The sequence below is a fragment of the Equus przewalskii genome, chromosome 29 (genome assembly GCF_037783145.1).
Source record: "Equus przewalskii isolate Varuska chromosome 29, EquPr2, whole genome shotgun sequence".
Taxonomy (NCBI): domain Eukaryota; kingdom Metazoa; phylum Chordata; class Mammalia; order Perissodactyla; family Equidae; genus Equus; species Equus przewalskii.
In genome coordinates this window covers 34,479,418-34,497,981 of record NC_091859.1, presented here as the reverse complement: position 1 = coordinate 34,497,981, position 18,564 = coordinate 34,479,418, and the positions used below count along the sequence as shown (strand labels likewise).

The 18,564-nt window shown below is 52.1% G+C and overlaps 1 protein-coding gene across 5 annotated transcripts; it reads left to right on the top strand.

Moving 5' to 3' along the window:
- Nucleotides 1-6,874: 6,874 nt before the first annotated feature.
- Nucleotides 6,875-17,916, top strand: TXN2 (thioredoxin 2). 5 transcript variants are annotated; one of them, XM_070599852.1, is made up of 5 exons: nt 6,875-7,138; nt 7,922-8,184; nt 9,969-10,092; nt 17,067-17,188; nt 17,632-17,664. In XM_070599852.1, exons 2-4 carry the CDS (start codon nt 7,922-7,924, stop codon nt 17,178-17,180), a joined length of 501 nt encoding a protein of 166 aa, XP_070455953.1. In that variant the 5' UTR covers nt 6,875-7,138; the 3' UTR covers nt 17,181-17,188; nt 17,632-17,664. The 5 variants fall into 5 exon arrangements, with proteins under 5 accessions (XP_070455953.1, XP_070455950.1, XP_070455951.1 ...); XM_070599849.1 differs by having other exon boundaries at nt 17,067-17,916; XM_070599850.1 differs by having other exon boundaries at nt 6,928-7,138; nt 7,869-8,184; nt 17,067-17,916.
- Nucleotides 17,917-18,564: the final 648 nt, after the last annotated feature.

Sequence of the window (18,564 nt, the reverse complement as noted above, 5' to 3'; positions counted from 1 at the left end):
GATAATGGAACAGAAACAAAATTTTTGAGGAAATAATGTCCTGAATTTTCCCAAATTTGGTAAAAGACATAAATTTAGATACTAGAGTCTCAGTGAATCCCAAGAAAGATAAATAGAAAGAGAACCTAGCACATCAGATAAAATGCTGAAAACCAAAGATAAATAAAAAATTCTTGAGAGCAACTAGAGAAAACAACACATGGAACAACAAAATAAATAATTGTTGTCATCTCACTGGAAACAACGGGAGCCAGAAAACAGCGACATAACGTCTTTGAAGTGCTAACGGGAAAGGGAAAAAAACTATCATCTCAGAATTCCACATCCAGTGAAAATATTCTTCAAGAATGAAGGCAAATAAAGACATTGTAAGATAAACTAAAATGAACAGAACTGATATCCAGCAGACCTGAACTATAAGAAACACTATGTAAGTTCTTCAGGCTGAAAGGAAATGATATCAGATGAAAACTAGGATTTCTTCAAGAATTGAGAAAGGACAAATGTATGGATAAACATTAAAGACTGTATTTTCCTCTTAATTTCTTTAAAATATATATATGACAGTTTAAAGCAAAAATATCAACATCATATTGTAGGGTCCTTAACCTATAGAAGTAGCACATATGACAACACAGTGTAAAAGATGGAAAGGGTGGTAAATGAACCTATCGGGTTGCAAGGTTCTTACATTATTTCATGTGTAAAATATGAACTCTTAAGTTGACTGTGGAAAGCTAATGATGCATATTCTAGCCCCCAGAATAGCCACTAAAAAAATAACACAGAGATGTACAGCTAAAAAGCCAATAGATTAATTAAAATTGAATTCTAAAAAGATATGTGCAATTAACCCAAAAGAAATCTGGAAAGGAAGGAAAGAACAAAAGATGTATGGAAGAAACAGAAAACAAGAGTGAAACAGTAGACCTAAATCAAAACATGTCAATAATTATGTTAATTGCAACAAACTAAACACTCCAACTAAAAGGCAAAGATTGTCAAAAATGTATTTAAAAAAAGCAAGACCCAACTATACACTGTCTATAAAAGATGCACTTATATATAAAATCCCAGATAGGCTGACAGTAAAAGGATTAAAAAACGTATATCAGACAACCTGTAATCATAAGAAGGTTGGAATGGTTCTATAAAAATGGCTCAGGAAAAGTAAACTTCAAGATAAAGAGCATTGCCAGAGTTAAAAGAGACATTTCATAATGACAACAAGGTCAATACATCAAGAAGACACAACAATCATAAATGTGGAGGAGCCTAATAACAAAGTTTCAAAACAGATGAAGCAAAAATTGACAGACTTAAAGGGAAAAATAGATAAATTCACAATCATACTTGATTTTAACATCCCCCTCTCAACAATCGATAGAACAGCTCAAGAGAAAAATCAGTAAATACGTAGAAAACTTAAACAGCACTCTATCAACCACCTTGGACTAACTGACATTTATAGAACATGCTACTGTAGAAGAGATATTCTTTTTTTTTTTAAAGATTGGCACCTGAGCTAACATCTGTTGCCAATCTTTTTTTTTTCCCCCTTCTTCTTCTCCCCAAAGCCCCCCAGCACGTAGTTGTATATTCTAGTTGTAGGTCCCTCTGGTTGTGCTGTGTGGGACGCAGCCTCACACAGCACATCAGCATGGCCTGATGAGCGGTACCATGTCCACACGCAGGATCTGAACCAGCGAAATCCTGGGCCACCAAAGTGGAGCGCGGGAACTTAACCACTCAGCCACGGGGCCGGCCCCAGAATAGATATTCTTTTCAAGTGCACACAGTGCATTCAAAAAGCTAGACGCTAGGCTGGGCCATAAAGCAAGGCTCAGTAAACTTCAAGATTGAAATCCAGGAGCACTTACAATGAGCCCTGTACTTGCACTATCCCATTTAATCCTTCACAATAAGCCTAGGATGTTGGTAAGTATTATTAGTCCCATTTTATACATAAAGAAGCAAAGGCTGAAGAAACTAAAAGTGACTTTTATTCACTGGACCTCATTGTGACTTTTATCAGTGATGCTGTCACAAACTCTTTAGTTTATGAAATACACTCACCCTCAGACCTCGCCCCACAACATCCTTGCAGGTCAGTGGGGGAAAACCCAAGACCTGTGGTCAGAAGATCCAGATGTGAGCCTGTCCTTGCCTCTAACTAGCTGTGTGCCCTTGATAAGTCACAGGACCTCTGTAAGACATGATTTGCATATCTGTAAATGGTACCTGAGGTATATACTGCCAGCCTCATTTCACAGATGAGGAAACCAAGCCTTAGATGGATTCAAATCCAGGTGCATGTGACTCCAAAGCCCAAGTGTTCCCTAACCTGGGCGCCACAGATGTACCGCCAGCACATCTGAGACCCACCTTCCGAGCACCTCCAAGCAAAGCCTGTGATAAGACTTAATATTTACATGAAAGGAAACTTCTCCAAAGAGTTTTACATATTAACTCTTATTTACAGAAAATATTAAAGACACAGTCAAGCTGAGTTGTTAAGCACACACCCTCTGGGGCCAGTCTGCCCGGGTTTGAGTTCCAGCCCTATTTGCTTGATTCATGTTCTAGGGTAAGTTATTTATCCTTTCAGGACTTCAATTTCTCTCATCTGTAAAATATGACTAATAACAGTATTTTGCTTACTGTGAGGACAAAATGAGTTGAAATACGAAAAGTGCTAGAATAGTCATGAGGCATGTGGTAAGGACCACAGATATGCGGGCCATTCTTTCACGATTAGGAAAGCTCCTAACCTTGGTGTAAAGTAAGCAGTGTTAGAGCCTCATACAGACAAGGAACAATGCCAGAAAGGTTGACCAACATACCCAAGGTCACTCAGTGAGTTAGGGGCAGAATCTGGTGACCAAGCAGTCCCAATGCCGGGCCCAGGGCTCGTTTTTCCGCCCACAGCTGCCTCCTGTTCAAGGACAGGGAGCAGGAGCATGCCGAAAGGCGAGGGAGGCAGAGATTTGGTGATGAGGACGACTTCTCTGGCTCCCTCCCCGAGCCTCTCGCAGCTGCAGGCTTTGCCCTGCCCAGGAGAATCTGAGCCAGCAGACCCGACCGGGCAGAACACGAGAGGAGCCTCACCCCAACAGTGGACAGGATCTGGAATGCGCCCTGGTGCACCGGTGCCCCAGCCTGCACGTGCCTCCTGAGGGCACTGGCCTCGCGTTGGGGTGGGCAAGTCAGGGCGACAGCATACACCCACCTATATCACAGCCATGACACCGGATGTAGTGTCCCAGGAGGAGCAGTTGCCAGTCTATGAGTTAAGGGCTATGTTGCTGTCCCAGCGTCAAGTGTTTATGTTCAGAAAGGGGTGAGGGGACATTGTATAATTGCTGGAAACACGACAGAACATGAATCACACCAGAACACGAAACCAGCTTCCTAAATTGCAAAACATAAGTCATAGTTCTAATGGTGCTGCAACAGCGTTTTAAAAAATCCACAAAAACCAAAAATTACCATCAAGAGGGCAACAAAACAAAGATTCTCCAGGAGCAACACCTCTCGGAGAGAAACCCACCACCTCTCTCTGCGTTTTTTGTTTTTTTAAGGTGCCTCCCTCCAGCCCTAAAATCTCCAAACAGGTGGTTACTGAGATGCTCCTGTCCCGCAGCCCTGTCCCCTGCTACCGGCCCTGCAGACCTGAGGGAGCCCGCAGTGGAGGAGGCTGCAAGACCCACACCGCCACCGTGTGGGTGCTTCTGTTTACAGCTGCTGCTGGGAACTGCTGCTGCCCACCCTGCCACCAGCTACAACCCCCAGGTCTGAACCCCACAATGCCCTCCAATGGCCTAGACTGGCTGGCTGGTAGTCAGTCAGATCGTCACTAGGGCCAGGATAGCACCTTTAAGCTTCTGCCTCCTACTATCTGAGTGACCCTGGACAAGCTACTTAACCTCTATGTGCCTCGGTTTCCCCATCTGTAAGATGAAGCCTGTAACAGTACCAACCTCATAGGGATGTAGGATTAAATAGGTTAATACATGTAGGGTGGTTAGAACGGTACTCTTCAATACATCAGTGGCTTTTAAACCCTTGACCATGATCCACAGTAAAAACTACATTCTATATCACAATCTATGACACATAGTCATATAGACATAACACCAAGAAATGTTCCACAAAAGAATACTTATAACATGCAACATACTCTGATATTGGCAATTCTGTTTTTTTTTTCTTAAAGCTGCTGATCACAACCCACTAAATGGATTTCACAAACCCACTCATGACTCCCATCCCAGTCTGAAGACCACTGCAATAAATGTCGGTAAGAGGTGGACGTAGCAGGTCCACCCTGAGCTCAGGCTGCAATGCTGGCTTCCTTCCCTTCCCCTCACACCTGTGCCCTGAGCCAGATGCAGGCCAGGTCAGCTCTGGCTGGGCAGACGAGCCACCAGATAGTTGTGGCCTACTGTGAGAGCAGCCTCCTCTATCCATCTCACAGGCTCTCTCCCCGCAGGAGCGAAGGAGACCCCCCCCATTCATCAGGCACTGACACGCCAGGCCTGTACTTCGTCCTGCCTGCAACCTCACGGCCCTCTCTGAGGAAGGCATCATTCTCCCCAAGTCTCAGCTGAGAAGCCTGAGGCCAACAGAGATGAAGTGACTATGGGATAAGAATAAACAGGACTGGTCCTCCTTTGGGATTCAGAATGTGAATTAAGCAGGGAAACTGGCGTTCCAGAAAATGCTAAATAGGCTTACTAGGAGACTCTGGAAGAGAAAGTGCTGGAGACACAGAAAAATAGAAATGAAAATGGACAGGGCGGGAGTGCCTGTGCCAGATGGCATCCGGCGTTAGCAGAAACAGCTGCACCAAGGGATGCTGACCTCGGGAGAGCCAGGGGTACTGAGAGGCCCACTGTGGATCTCTACTGTTGGCTCCTGTCCTAGGTAGGGACAGAGTCAAAAGCAAGGGGTCAGACAGGGTGGAGAAGGCCATGCCTGCCCATGCCCTCACCTAGTCTCCTGCCTGAGATGGACACGGGACTCTATTAAGGAGAAGGCTGATGTGGCTACTGGTGCCCAGGGGATGGGACCTATTCCATGGATTCCTCCACCTCATCGCAGAAGTTCCCTGCACAGCTGTGGCTGTGGCCCTGCCCGCCAGCGGAGTGAGGGAGTGAACCTGCCAACTGGACAGAGGACAAATAATAGCATGATGTGGCCAAGATGAACTGGGAAAAAAACATGGCAATGATTTTGGAAGGGCACAATGGGGCCATGCAACATGGTGGGAAAAATGGGATTTCGGGTGAGATTTGATTTGGATCCCTGCTCTCTGTTCATGGAACAATTAATCACTGAGCACCTACTATGGTGCACCAAGGCCTGAGGTAAGCAATAGAGAGAGAGATGAACCCCCAGGAGCTGACAGTATAGTGAAGGGTGAGGAATAAAGAAACAGACATAACAATACAGAGTACTGAGTGTGGTGAATGCTAGATGCACAGGGGCTGTGGAAGCTCAGAGAAGGACATCTAGCCCCTCTCCGGGAGGCTCAGGCAAGGGTCTCCAGAGAGAATGCCTAATCTGGTATCTGGCAGCATTTTCTCAGATGGAGAGTAGAGGAAAAGAATTCCAGTCATAGGGAGTAGCAACTGCAAAATGCAGGGATGGCAGAGACATTTAAGCAAACTCTCGAACTATAAGTGGTTCCCACTGGCTGGGGTGTAGACTGAAATGGAGGTGTGAGATGGGACGCTGCCAATCTACCTGCTTCATGACCTTGACCAAGTCACATAACCTTTCTGACTGTCAACCATTCCCTGAGATGTCCGAAGATATTCATTTAACAAGCCTCCATTGAACATCCTCTGTGAGCCAGGCACTGTATCAGGTGAGTGCTGGGCATATGGAATCAGATAAAAGCTACAAATCCCTACTCTCAGGGAGCATACGGTCTAGTGGAAGAGACAGACACCTGTGCAATGTGCTATTGTAAGAGTTAGGGACAAAGCACTACAGAGAAGGAAGCAATTAATGCTGCTCAAAGAAGAGATGATGACTAAGTGTTCTACCAAGTGGAGAGAGAAAGAGGTATTTCAAATTCAGCAAAGGCAAGGAGGAAGAAAAGGCACCGACATTCACAGAACCCTAAGAGGCCAGAGTGGTTGTAACACGAGGTGCTGGGTGCAGGGTGCAGGGGAGACGAGGCGGCTGTGACACCAGCCTGGGACACACAGGGGCCTAGACGCCTGTTGTCCATGACAGTAACAAAGGGTGTGAAAGGAAGGCCCAGGGCCAGGCAGGTTCACAGGCCGCCACACTCAGGGTGGGCCCTCCAAGTATCACCACCATCAGGCCTTGCCCGGGCCCAGCTCCCCAGCAGCTCCAAAGAGACAAGCTCGAGGGGCCTGGGTCATGCAAGCCTGGTCCTTCGTGCCACATCTTGGGAAACTGAAGCCCCCAGGGCACGGTGACTTGCCCGAAAACACCAGGTCACACAGCTGTGTGACAGACATGGGCCACAAAGCGGCCTCTTGACTCCCAGTCATGCTCCACTATGACTTTGGGGAGCTTAACTTCTTCACTTGAAAAATGGGGGGAAAGAACCTTCCAGCACCTCCAGGAGTTTTTGGAAGACATTGAGGCAATGGGGTGGGCAGCGCGGGGTGACCAATAGGGCGGCAGGAGTTTGCAAAATCCGGAACCACACCTCCCTCCCGCCCTTTTCTCCCTCTTGCACCTCCCTCCCGCTCCCGGCCTCCTTCCACCTCCTCTTCCAGACCCTCCTCCAGGGCCTGCCCGCCTCTTCCGGTCTCTTCCCCGAGGGTCGCCCGCCTCTTCTGGTCCCTCCCCCGAGGGCAGCCCTCTCTTCCGGTCCCTCCTCCAAGGGCCCGCCCCTCCTCTTCCGGTCTCTCCCCGGAAAGTCCCTCTCTTCCGGTCCCTCACGGAGGCTCCGCCTCTTTCGCTGGGCCTTCCCCCACCGTTCTCATTGGCGGAAAAGCCGAGCCCTCCGTCAAGTTGCGGAGAAACGTGCTCCAGGCTGCCTGTGCCCGGAAGTGGCCTTCGAAAGGCCCTCCCCTGAGGAAGTGACCGCAGAAGTGCCCTTGACCGGCGGGGAGGGCCGGGCTGTGCATCCCTCCGCTCGCGCTGCAGGGAGGTAGGCCGCCGTGGGGGCGGTTCGCGGTGGCGTAGCGGCTGAGGCACCCTGCAGGCGCGTTCCTGCGCGGGGTGCCGGCCGAGCGGGCGGGGGCACCTGCCCTCCGGAGAGCCGGGGTCCCTAGTGGCGTCCGAGTCCCCGGTTCCCTCCACACACACGTCCCTTCTTTTTTCGTTCCCCCCACGCTCCTGTCCTGTACCTCTTAGTTCCTCCTTGAATTGTTCGGTTGCTCTTTCCGGATCCTCGAACAACCCCCTTTTTCCTTAATTTCCCGTGAAAACACTTTTTAATAGAGTAAGTGATAGAATAAGGACTTTGCAGGCGGCCTTGGGTTCCAGTGTTAACTCTCATTTACTAGTTGGGGTACTTTGGGCACCAACTTCCCTGACCCCCGGATTCCTTACCTGGAATGTGAGCGATACTATAGAAATTCCTCAAAGTAGGTGTGGGAGGACGATGATGGATGTAAGGCACTTGGCCCTTAGCAGGCGCTCTGTAAATGCTGGTTCCTGCCTCCTTTTCTCCTGTTGTAATTCCACCAATATCCTGATTTCTTTTTGGTTGTCACCGCAATTTTCCTGTCCTTCTAGTTTGCGACTCCTTCCCGTTGATTCTCATTCTTCACCTACTCACCTCCAGTTCAGAAATCTTGTATGTCACTTCCTGGCATTTTGTTTTTAGCCCTTCATCTTGAGCCCCCCAGTACTCCCACATACCTTTCTTTTCCTAGTGTATCCACTCTGTGTTGTCTGCCCCAGCTCTTCCTGCCTCCTCCCCTCGCAGATGGCTCAGCGACTTCTCCTGAGGAGGTTCCTGGCCTCCGTCGTCTCCAGGAGGCCCTGTCCAGGTCGGTGGGGACCGCTCACCTCCAGGGCCCTGCCGGCCCCACAGTGCGGTCCTGGTGACCTGACAGGAACACCCAGCCAAGCCCGGTCACTATACACCACCAGAGTCTGTGCGACGACCTTTAACATCCAGGATGGACCTGACTTTCAAGACCGAGTTGTCAACAGTGAGACACCAGTGGTCGTGGATTTCCATGCACAGTGAGTCCTGGGGGTCAGCAGCAGACTGGGGTGTCGCTTGTTCAGGTATTTATTGAGCGCCTGCTGCGTCTCAGTCCCACATTTGATGCTTCTCATACATAGACTCATTGCAAAGACTGGTAAAGCCAACACCCAGGCATTGAGTGTAGTCTGCAGGAGACAGACAAGTAAGCAGTCTTCCAAGATCGCTGTAATTAGTGCTGAGAAACACTTAACGTTCTGTATCTCCTGGCCTGAATGGCTCAGTCATCTTCAGCCTGGACCAAAGCAGGAAAAATATGACTGTCACATCATCCGGCTTTTGGTGTATACCAGTCCCTGGCCCTGCAGATAAGTTGATTTTATTTTAGCATCTTGCCACCAAAACTGGGAAAGGCTGCCAAAAAGTTGTCAGTGCCACCGCAGTGGTGCCCGAGCATGCAAGGTACATGCAGGAGTTTCTTTCCAGCGCCGTATGAGTTTGTGTTAGGGATGTTGAAATGCCTATAGCCTTCTGATTGTTAGCCTGGCCTTCTTCATTTCCAGACCTTTGGGGCCTGGCTACAAAAAACTGGACAAACCCCTTAGAATTAGACATTCTCGAAGGAGCCAGTGTGGCCTGAGTTAGAAGGTAGGAGGCCTTCTGAGCAAATCTCTGACAGATTCTTTTGCTTCCTATCCCGTTCTTTCTCTGACTCACCATGTCGCCTTGGGCAGCCATGTGATGTCCTTGTGCCTCTCTATCTTCACTTGGAATAGGAGATAAGGTCTTGCAGACTGGGTGTTTAGGTGTTGTGAGCTCATTAACTGGAATCTCTGAATGGAAGGGGTTTTAAAGGCTGAGAATAAAATAGGAGTCATCAAGCAGGGGTTCCTGGAAGCGGAGCTGCTGTGCTCCTGGCATGGTGAGCACTCCAGAGAGGACTTCCAAAATGAATGATCGATGGGGCACTGCCTCATTTTCTTCTCCAACAAGTAGGCAAGGTGTACGTTTGTTCACTTAGTGCCAGGCACCTAGAGATGACAGCCAGTTCTTGAAGAGCTCACACCCAGAGGGGAGCATCTATGATGGTAGCAGCTGACACAGGGGCTGACACAGAATAGCCTGGGGCTGAAAGAAGACACCTGGTTGCAACCCCACCTGTGCTTCCTGCCAGCTCTGTGACCTTGCACAAGTTTGTTAACTTGTATGGGACTCAGTTTCTTAGGAAGGTGTCTTCTTTTCCTTGGCAGGGTTGAGGGTTCTGGCAGTAAAAGCTGAGAAGGTTCCTGGCGTGTCGTAGACACTCCCTGGCCATTGGTTCCCCCTCCCTTTGGTTCTGAGTCCATGAGGTGTTGGACGTAAGTGCAGCTTACGGACCGTGTTTATCCACGTTGCCTTAGTGGATTTCTCATCACCGCCGTGAGAGGCATAGTCGCTCTTCTTCAAGTGAGGAAACCGAGGCCCCAAAACAGTCAGCTGGTCAGTGAGGAGCCTCTCTTTAAACCAAACCTTTTAACTTCGAGACCCATAGTCTTCTATAGGACAGTATATTTTTTTAGATCTATTGAAATAAGTGAAATAGCCTTTATAAGAGTCTTATGTTGAGGCCAGTGTTTAAAAGTCCAGGACCTGTGGAAATTGCCAAGTGGCAGAGTCTCCTGGCATTACCATTTGGTGTGTCAGCACTACAGGTTAATGGTCAAACACTGTAAACAGAGGTAATAGGGGCAAAAGGTCCCTCAGAAAGGGAGGGTTCTGGGGAGACCACAGCTGGATTGTTCAGTGCTCTTATGACAGGTTGCTCCCTTTCTCCCCTTCCAAGGTGGTGTGGTCCCTGCAAGATCCTGGGGCCAAGGTTAGAGAAGATGGTGGCCAAGCAGCATGGAAAGGTGGTGATGGCCAAAGTGGATATTGACGACCACACAGACCTCGCCATAGAGTATGAGGTATGGATTGGCAGGAGACTGCCACAGGGCAGCTGGTGGGGATGCCCGGGGCTGCAGAAGCTGGCGCAGGAGATGTCTTGGGGACTACGAGGTAGTCAGTAAGGTGAAGGGGGTGGGTCTTGGTTTTTTCTAGGGATCTCAGGAGTTCAGAGCACTTTGCACAATTGACTCCATTGATCCTGTGGGCCACTTGTCTCTCTTCTCCACCACCTTATGAAGTGGAATGTCTGACCCAAAACACAGGTCATTCCCTGAGTCTCGGGACATTGGTGCATCCTTCACTCGTGGGTGCGTCCACCCACATGTTCAGTCAACAGTCGTTTGTGAGCCCTCCAGTGCACCAGGCGTTCGTGGTTCTGGCACAAATAAGATGGGCTCCTTGACCTCAGGCAGCTCTCAGGGAGACAGATCATCGCAACGTAGGGTGAGACGTGCTGAGGGAAGAGACGCACAAAGGAGGAAGGGACTGATTGTTCCTGAAAGGGGGAGGGCGGCCTGGGTCGGGTGGGGGGACGGGGAGTGCTTCACCTTAGAGGGAGGCCCTGAGCCGAGCCGTGCAGGATGCACGGAGAAGGCAGGGCTGAGAGCCTGGCATACACAGAGACGCGAGGTGGCCTCATGTGTTTCATTGGCTTGTGCATTCATTCAGCGATATTTATTCAGAGTCCCTGAAATGCCAGGTGCTGAGGATATGGCAGTGACCAAAGCTGACAGAGTCCCTGCCTTCGTGGAGCCTGTGTTCTAGTATTTTGGGCTGGGGGTCAGCAAACTTTCTCTAAAGGACCAGGCGGTGCATATTTGAGGCTTTGCAGGGCACTGGTCTCTTGCAGATACTGAGCTGTTATTGTAGCATTAAAGCAGCCATAGACGGTATGTAAACAAATGGGCATGGCTCTGTGTCAGTAAAAGTTTATTTAAAAAACAGGCAGCAGGCTGGGTTTGGCCTGTGGGCCATAGTTTGCTAATCCCTGTTTTAGATAGTAAGTGCTATGGGGAAAAATAAATCAGGAAGAAGCGGTGGGAGTGCTGAGCCAGGGGCTGGGGAGGGTCTTGTGTTTAAAAGGGTGGGCCAGGGAAGGCCTTGCTGAGAAGCTGACCTCTGAGCAAAGACCTGGAGGGAGTAAGGAATGGGCCATGTAGCTCTTTGGAAGAGTGATCTAGGCAGAGCTGACATCAAATGCAAAGGCCCTGAGGTCAGGGTCTCACGGGTTTGCTCACAGACTAACAGGGCCTGTGTGCCTGGAACAGAGTATGCTGGAGGAAGAGGAGCAGGAGATGTGTGGGGTCTGGGGGCCTCCTCTGGGCCTTGGAGACCATTGTAGTTGGAGAAAGGGGAAAGGTCTGTTGTGGCTGGATGGCTGGAGGGAAGGGTTGAGCAAGGAGTGAGAGGACAAGCAGCTGGGAAAGCCGACTGCGGCCAGATTGGAAAGGTCTGGATAGCCATGCTGAGGATAGCGTTGTTACAGAGCCAGGGTTGCACCTGCTGGCCTGGCGGCCATATCTGGCTCACTGACATGTTTGGTCTGCCCTTCAACATATTCTTTTTTAAATACCAGACCAGATGCTGATATTTAAAACTCAGAAGATTTCACGTGAAAGTCTAGATTTGTGGTTCTCTTGAAATATCTGGATCTGGCCAGAGTGAACCTCCACCCCTCCCTTCTTGCGGGTAACAAGTGACTGAGAGAGGGGGCCTCTTTCTTTCTCCGAGTGGGGAAGTCCAGGCTCAACTCTCACTAGACCAGGTCAAGCAGAGATGCCCATCCTCCAGCCACTCTCCATGGCAGGAAGTGGGGCGGGGGTGGGGGGTGCGAGCACAGGCTGGCTGCTCGTAGAGCTGGGGCTGGGAGTGATCAGCCAAAGGAAAGTCAGGCTGCCGTGAGCAGAGGCAAAGGAAACAGATGCAGGGGGTGCAGACCACCGATGGCTCCTGCAGATGGTTGAGGGGACATTCTCAAAGACTGTCCACAGCACAGGGTGACCGAGGGCTGCTTACAGGTTGGTGGGGAGGGATGACTTGCTGTTTTCCTCACAAGCTCTCCCACTGATCGCTCAGTCAAGGGGACACTTGTCTGACCATTTAGATGCCCCCCAGCTTTCCCTGTGTGTCCATCCCTCCCCCAGAGGATCGCAGCAGCTGCAGGGGTGAGGGCATGGCCTTCTGGGGTGAGCTGAGGGCTGGCGCTACTGCTGGGCATCCCCAGGGAGATGGGCAGGCTTAAGGTGTCTTAGGCTCCCTCCCGGCACTGCCCAGCACCACAGCTTCAGCCTCAGCCAGTGGAACTTGAGCAGACACGCCCCAAGTGCCAACCATGTTCCAGGAACTCGGGTAACTGTCACAGATGCAAAGAAGAATAACCCAGTTCCTGCCAAGAGCGGTCACATGGGTGGTGAGAATTCCTGAGACGGTCCCCGCCTGTATTCCAGGGAGCCTGGGGATGGAGGGCTGGGCACTACAGTCCTGTGGTTAAGCCCAGCAGGTGTGCGTTTGGGGGTCCTCTTGTAGGATCTTCTCTCTCCTTCTCCTTCTGTCCACTGTCCAGATAGTGTGTGGGTCACACAGAAGACCTCAGGGCTGCTGGGCTCATGTCACCTGGTCCCGGCCTCCAGGTTTTGCCAAGCTGTGGGCTGAGGTCATTGCAGGGCTTAGGAAGCTCCAGCAGGGTTGCTTCCTGACCCCTCCCCCCCTTCCTTCACACCTCTTCTTTTGGAGGAAAGCCTGAGGGTTCAGCTAAGAGATCCACAGTACCTCCTGGGACGGCTTCCTCCTTTTCCAAATGCTGGATGAACTGGTTGGAGAAACTGCTTTAAATTATATTCCGGGAATTAGGCGCCTCTCCCCAGCTCTCCTGACGTCCCCCATGCCCAGCACACACCCTCAGGGTGAGTCTCGTTCCTCACCACAACTGCTCTCCCCTCGCACCACGCTTTATGCTTCAGTCAACTGCCACCCGAGGATTTCACGGTCTCCCAAAGGAGAGGGAAGGAGGGGCCGGTTGTCCAGGGCCTTGAGTTTTCAGTGTCCATACCCCAGACTCCGAGCTGGCCTGGCTTGGCTGAGTGAACAGCTCTGCTGTCCCATCTCCTCGGGTTCCTGCTGAATGGCTGGGTGTTTCCTGAGCGTTCGCACCTTGCCAGCTGAGGGGAAAGAGGGGATCAGTATGCGAACCCTTGATCCTCTTATGCTTTCCCCTGGGCCTTCTGCTTCTGACCTCACAATGGGAGCTGCTAGCCTTTTATTTTCTCATCTTATAGAAGAAGGCCCTTTAAAAAGCATTAGAAAAACAGCCAAGTAACAAAAAGGGGATAAGTCACCTGTAATCTTGCCATCCACACACAGCCACTGTCAACATTGGGAGGAACTCGTTTGGATTTTTTATTTGAGTTTTTTTCTTTTTAATGTTCCATATAACCTCATAGACAGTTCATTGAATAACACCTCCTAGCTGGAATGCACAGTCCTCCGGTCATTCCCACATCCCCCTGTTGGGGAGTGTTCTAAGTCAGTGCTTCTCACACATGCGTAGGACCTCGGATAGTGTTACGGCAGGTTGTGATTCCGTAGGTCCAGGAAGGGCCCAAGATTCTGCATTTCTAACAAGCTTCCAGGTGACGCCACCGCAGGGAGTCGGGGACCCAACACCAAGAAGCACAAGTTCAGAAGCCTGGGTGGCCCTTCCAGGGGGCTCCCGCTGGCTCCTCCGACCTGAGGCTCCCTCTTGTGTACACTTCATGGGTTTGGACAAATGGGTAGTGACATGTGTCCACCATTACGGTATCATACAGAAGGGTTTCACCGTCCTGAAAATCCCCTGTGCTCCACCTTTTCCAGAATGTCATAGTTGGATTTGATTTTTTTCAATAATAGTTTTTCCAAGATCCCTCCTGTATCGAAAAGCTTTTTTACAAAGCATTTGGTGTTTCTCATTTGAAACGTGAAATCTTTTCAGTGTTTCCCCACATCTTCCTCGCCCTGCTGGAACTCTGTTTATCTCCAGTTCCTTCCTCTTGGGCCGAGGTACAGCACAGTGTGGTGTCACAGACAGCAAAGTCAGACAGATCTTGTTTCCCATGGCAGCCCCACCATGTAGTCACTCGGCCTTCGAGCCTCAGTCTTCCCATCTCGAAAATGACCCCACCTTGAGGCAAGAATTTATGAGACGGCATACGCAAGAGGTCAGTGTCACTTAAAAAGCACTCAGTATGTGGCATCCGGGGTGACGGTGATTTTTTTCCTTTGCATTCGTTCTGCAATTAGCCGAGGAGGAGGTTGCCAGTCTCCTGTGACAGCTAGCACTGCGCCTGTCCCTTGACAGGTCCTTAACAGCTCACAAGTGAAGGAAAGTGGGGTGAGACAGAAGACTTGGCAGGCACGCTGAGTTCAGTGGCTGTGCGGGCGGGTGGGCTGCAAGGTAGCGGGAAGAGACCGTGCACACGTACAGCCCCTGCCCTGAGCTCTCAGGGTCTTCAGCCAAGCACAGGAGGCCCCAGGTGGCCTCAAGGAGCAGGAGGAGATGCAGCACATCCTAGCACATCTCTTCGTCTTTTCTCCGGCCTCTCAGTTCCCTCAGTGCCGCCAGACTTGAAGGGAAGCTGAATTCTTGCTCCACCACTGCCCCTCTTACACTTAAATCACCATTCCAGAAGAATGTGCCGAGGACCTAGGCGCTTCCATTTAAGGCAGTGTTTCCAGGCACCAGCCCCTCCTGATGGCTGAGCCAAACTCAGAAACAGCAAAACCACGTCCTCTTCCTCGGGTGAGGGAAGTCCAGTCACAGCCCAGGGATCCCTGCAATGTCCTGGGAAATCCAGCTTCTGGCTAGCCCGAGGCTGTGTGTGTGTGTGTGTGTGTGTGTGTGTGTGTGTGAGAGTGAGTGTGTATGGGTGTCCAGGCTCAAACTTCAAAGACCGCCCTTGATCAGCAATGCCTCGACCTTGGTTCTCATGAAAACACAGTCGTGGCAGCGTGTCTCCTGTGCGCCCGGGTGCAGCATGGTCTGCGTGTGCAATCACGTGTGTGAGTTTACACAGTGTGATTGTGATGGGACTCCCCTGGAGCTCTTGAGGAAAACCAAGTCCAGTCCATGCTGCCTTGGTGGGCGTGGAGTCCCGCTTAGAGGACACGTGCACAGGACGACGTCGCGTACAGTGCGTGCAGCTTTGATTTCAGTTAAAGAAACAGGCCCGGGCGGGACCCAGGAAGTGCAGGGTGGAACTGTTAGCACTTGGTCTTTGTGCCTCAGATGCGAGTGGCTGGATTTGGGGCCGCTGCCATCACAGACCGCTAGAGGGCGAGAGAGAACAAAGCACGCACCGGCCCGCCGCGCCTCAAGTGACTGGGGCATCCCAGAGCGAGCTTGTCTGGGGAGCTTGTCAGGGCCCTGCGTGCCTGGAAACTGCACGTGTGCCGGACCCTCGCTCTTCACACCACCCCCCATGCCAGAGTCAAGAATGACCAGGACGGGAGCCAGCTGTGGGGCAATGAGCAGTGATCCGTGTGGTCAGCCCACTGCCAGATGGGTCTGCCTGCACGTTCCCTGTGGGAAGTGTGTCAAGCTGCCACCCCCATCAGCCCAGGGCAGTCCTGGAAGGGCCTGAAGGCACTAACGATGGTGGGGAGTGTGTCGTCTTCCCTGCTGTGTCTGTCCCCAAAGCCCCTTAGGAGAGGGCTGCAAGGCCTGCCCCACAGAGTCGGAGCATGAGCGCTGGCCCATCCCTGAGATGGGACCCGGCCATCTGGCCCGCGGTTCTTTGTTCTGTAACCGCCGTGCACAGTTTGAACATTCTAAAGCTTAAGTCCGGCCTCCCAAGATGACTCATGGCAGGAAGGCACTCAGGAGACTGAGTACCTGGTATGTTTGTGTAAATCACTTTTGTTACTTTGTAGTTCAGTTGTGTGTAAGAGAAGTCTGTGTTTATCTTGTTCTGTTTGTGCAGTTTTTCAAATGCCCATGAATGCCAGGCAGGGAGCCCAGGCAGCAGAGAACGTGTGAAGCCAGAGCAGGCTGTGGGCCTCCTTTACAACCCATGTCATCTCTACAGGTCCCCTGAGGGAGCTTGAGAAAATGCTTCATAGGCCAAGAATGTCCAGCCCCCCACCCCCAATAAATAAACATCAGATCCTATATGGCTCCTCCCACACCGTCCAGTACAAATCAGTGAATTTCTGGGCGCTGCTAGCATCACGGCAGTGAGCTCAGGTAGCTCGTGTGGGGCCCTGCGTTAGACTTTGACATGGCGCTGTGTCCCAGGCACCGTGTCAGTTCTAACACTGTTGGTGGCCCTGCCAGGCGGGGGTGCTGTGCAGAGCCTGAGTGCATTACTTCATCCAGCCCCCCGTCCCCTCTCCTGTACGGACGCTGGTGTCTCCGCTTTGCTGGTGAGGTGAACAGGTGTGCCCAGAGCGGCCAAGATTTGGCCAGCTGCTGCAGAGCCCGAGCACCGCCCCCCGCCCCACCAGCTCTACATACGGTCGTGTAATCCCTATTCTAAGCCCTCATGATGGATACCATGTTGCCTGTTTTAAGATGAGGGCACTGAGGCTCCTAAGGTGGCATGACCTGGCCAAGGTCCCCAGCTAGTGAGTGGCAAAGCCAGGATTCAGACTCACATCTCCTGGTCCCCTTGTGCCAGGCTGCCCCTTGGGGAAGGTCTCTTGGCTCCTCAGCCCCTCCCTGCCCCCAGCCCTGGCCTGCAGCTGCGTGGGTTATTTTAATCTCCCTTCACTGCAGCCAGACCACTGGGCGGGGAGTCAGTCACGTGGTTGGGGGAGGAAGGGTGCTGCTGGGAGCCCGCATGGAGAGGTTTCTTCAGGGGGTGGGCCTGCAGTGCCCTGCGCCGAGGGAGGGGCCCGGCTGTGGCTCTGGACAGCCACTGCCCTGCAGGAGCCACCAGCCTCCTCCACTGAGCCTGGGAATGGCGGGTGAGAAGAGTTCACCTCTAAGTGATTGGCCTCCCTTGTCCCCTCCACGTAGGTGTCCGCTGTGCCCACTGTGCTGGCCATGAAGAATGGGGACGTGGTGGACAAGTTTGTGGGCATCAAGGATGAAGACCAGCTGGAGGCCTTCCTGAGGAAGCTGATTGGCTGAGCAGCAGGGAAGAGTCCTGCCCGCCTAGGCCCCAGTGGTCCCAGGGGGGACCTAAGAAACTCCTAGCCCCTCTGTGCCAGCCCTTGCTGCCTCCTCCCTTCTGCCCGTGGGCCCTTGCTTAGAGACCAGGCCCCCAAACATGGAGCTTTGAGTGCTCCCAGCCAGGGTGGGCGCGGAGGGATGGTGCTGCCGCGGACCTGGGCACAGCCGCCTTTGCACCCACTCTCTCCGCTCCCTCCAGGGCTAGTGGCGTTCTCCCAGGATGCTCGGAGACAGCCTGGGCCTGCCTGTGGTGGTCCTGTCTCCCTGGCCCCTTCTGAGTGAACCCCAGCACCTGGCTCCTCTGCCTCCTGCATTTTTCTTCCCTGCTGCTATTTTATAAAAAGAAAAAGAAGGAAAAAAGAAACCCAAACAAGTGAGAGTAATATATAATTCTCTCGTTTTTTGTAGGTCTGTAATAAAGAACTTTATGTGATCCCTTCTACCTCCTGCTGTGAAGAACAGACCCTGGGCCCCGCACTAAATTACCCCGTAGCCTCCACCCCGCCAAGAGCCGCCTCCCTTTTCCCAGGCACGTGGCCGCCAGCGCACGTTGGGCTGGGGGAGTCCTTCAGACCCCTGACTCGGGAATACTCGAGACGCCACCCTCCCTCACCCTTAGCGGGCCCTTCAGTTCTCTGAGCAGGAGGGCTCACTGTGAACACACCGGACCAATAAAACCAGGCTTTGTGCTGTCGACAGCTTCCCTTCTGTCCGGGCTCTGGGAGCACTGGTGACCCCTTCCCAGGCCGGGCTGCTGTCACTGTTTCCTCCTCTGACTCCGCCACCCTCTTGCCCTTCACCAGCCCCGCTGTTACTGTGTGTCAGTGGTGGCTGCTGTCCTGGGGACACCTTTGCGCACAAGTCAGGCGAGAGAGTGCTTGTTGTTCCTATATGCAGATGAGGACACAGGCTCACGGGGCGCAGAGCCGGGGTTTCTACCCAGACCTAGCTGCCTCTGTGGCCTGGCTCTTACAGCCCATCCCTGTCATCCTTCTGGGACTTCCTCTGTGCTGACTGCTGCGAAGCCGCTCCTGCAGGAAGCCTGGCCCCCCCGAGGGAGCCCAGTTATACTTCCTGTGTATGCTGTAGGACTCCTGCACCTTGGGGCCAGGCTCTCCGCCCCTTCTTGTGCCCAGCTCCTCTTGGCCATGGGTGCGAGGCAGACCAGGCCTGCCGGCCGGGGAAGCCAACCCTTCATCTCTTTCCTGGGGCCCAGCTGCCCATTGGCTTGGTTGCCCAGCTGAAGTGCCAGCTTCCTGGAAGCTGTGGGTGCTCGACAGCTGGGGTGTCCTGGCACCCTTCCCCTTGGCCCTGGGATGCCATCTCCACTGCTGTGTGCGTT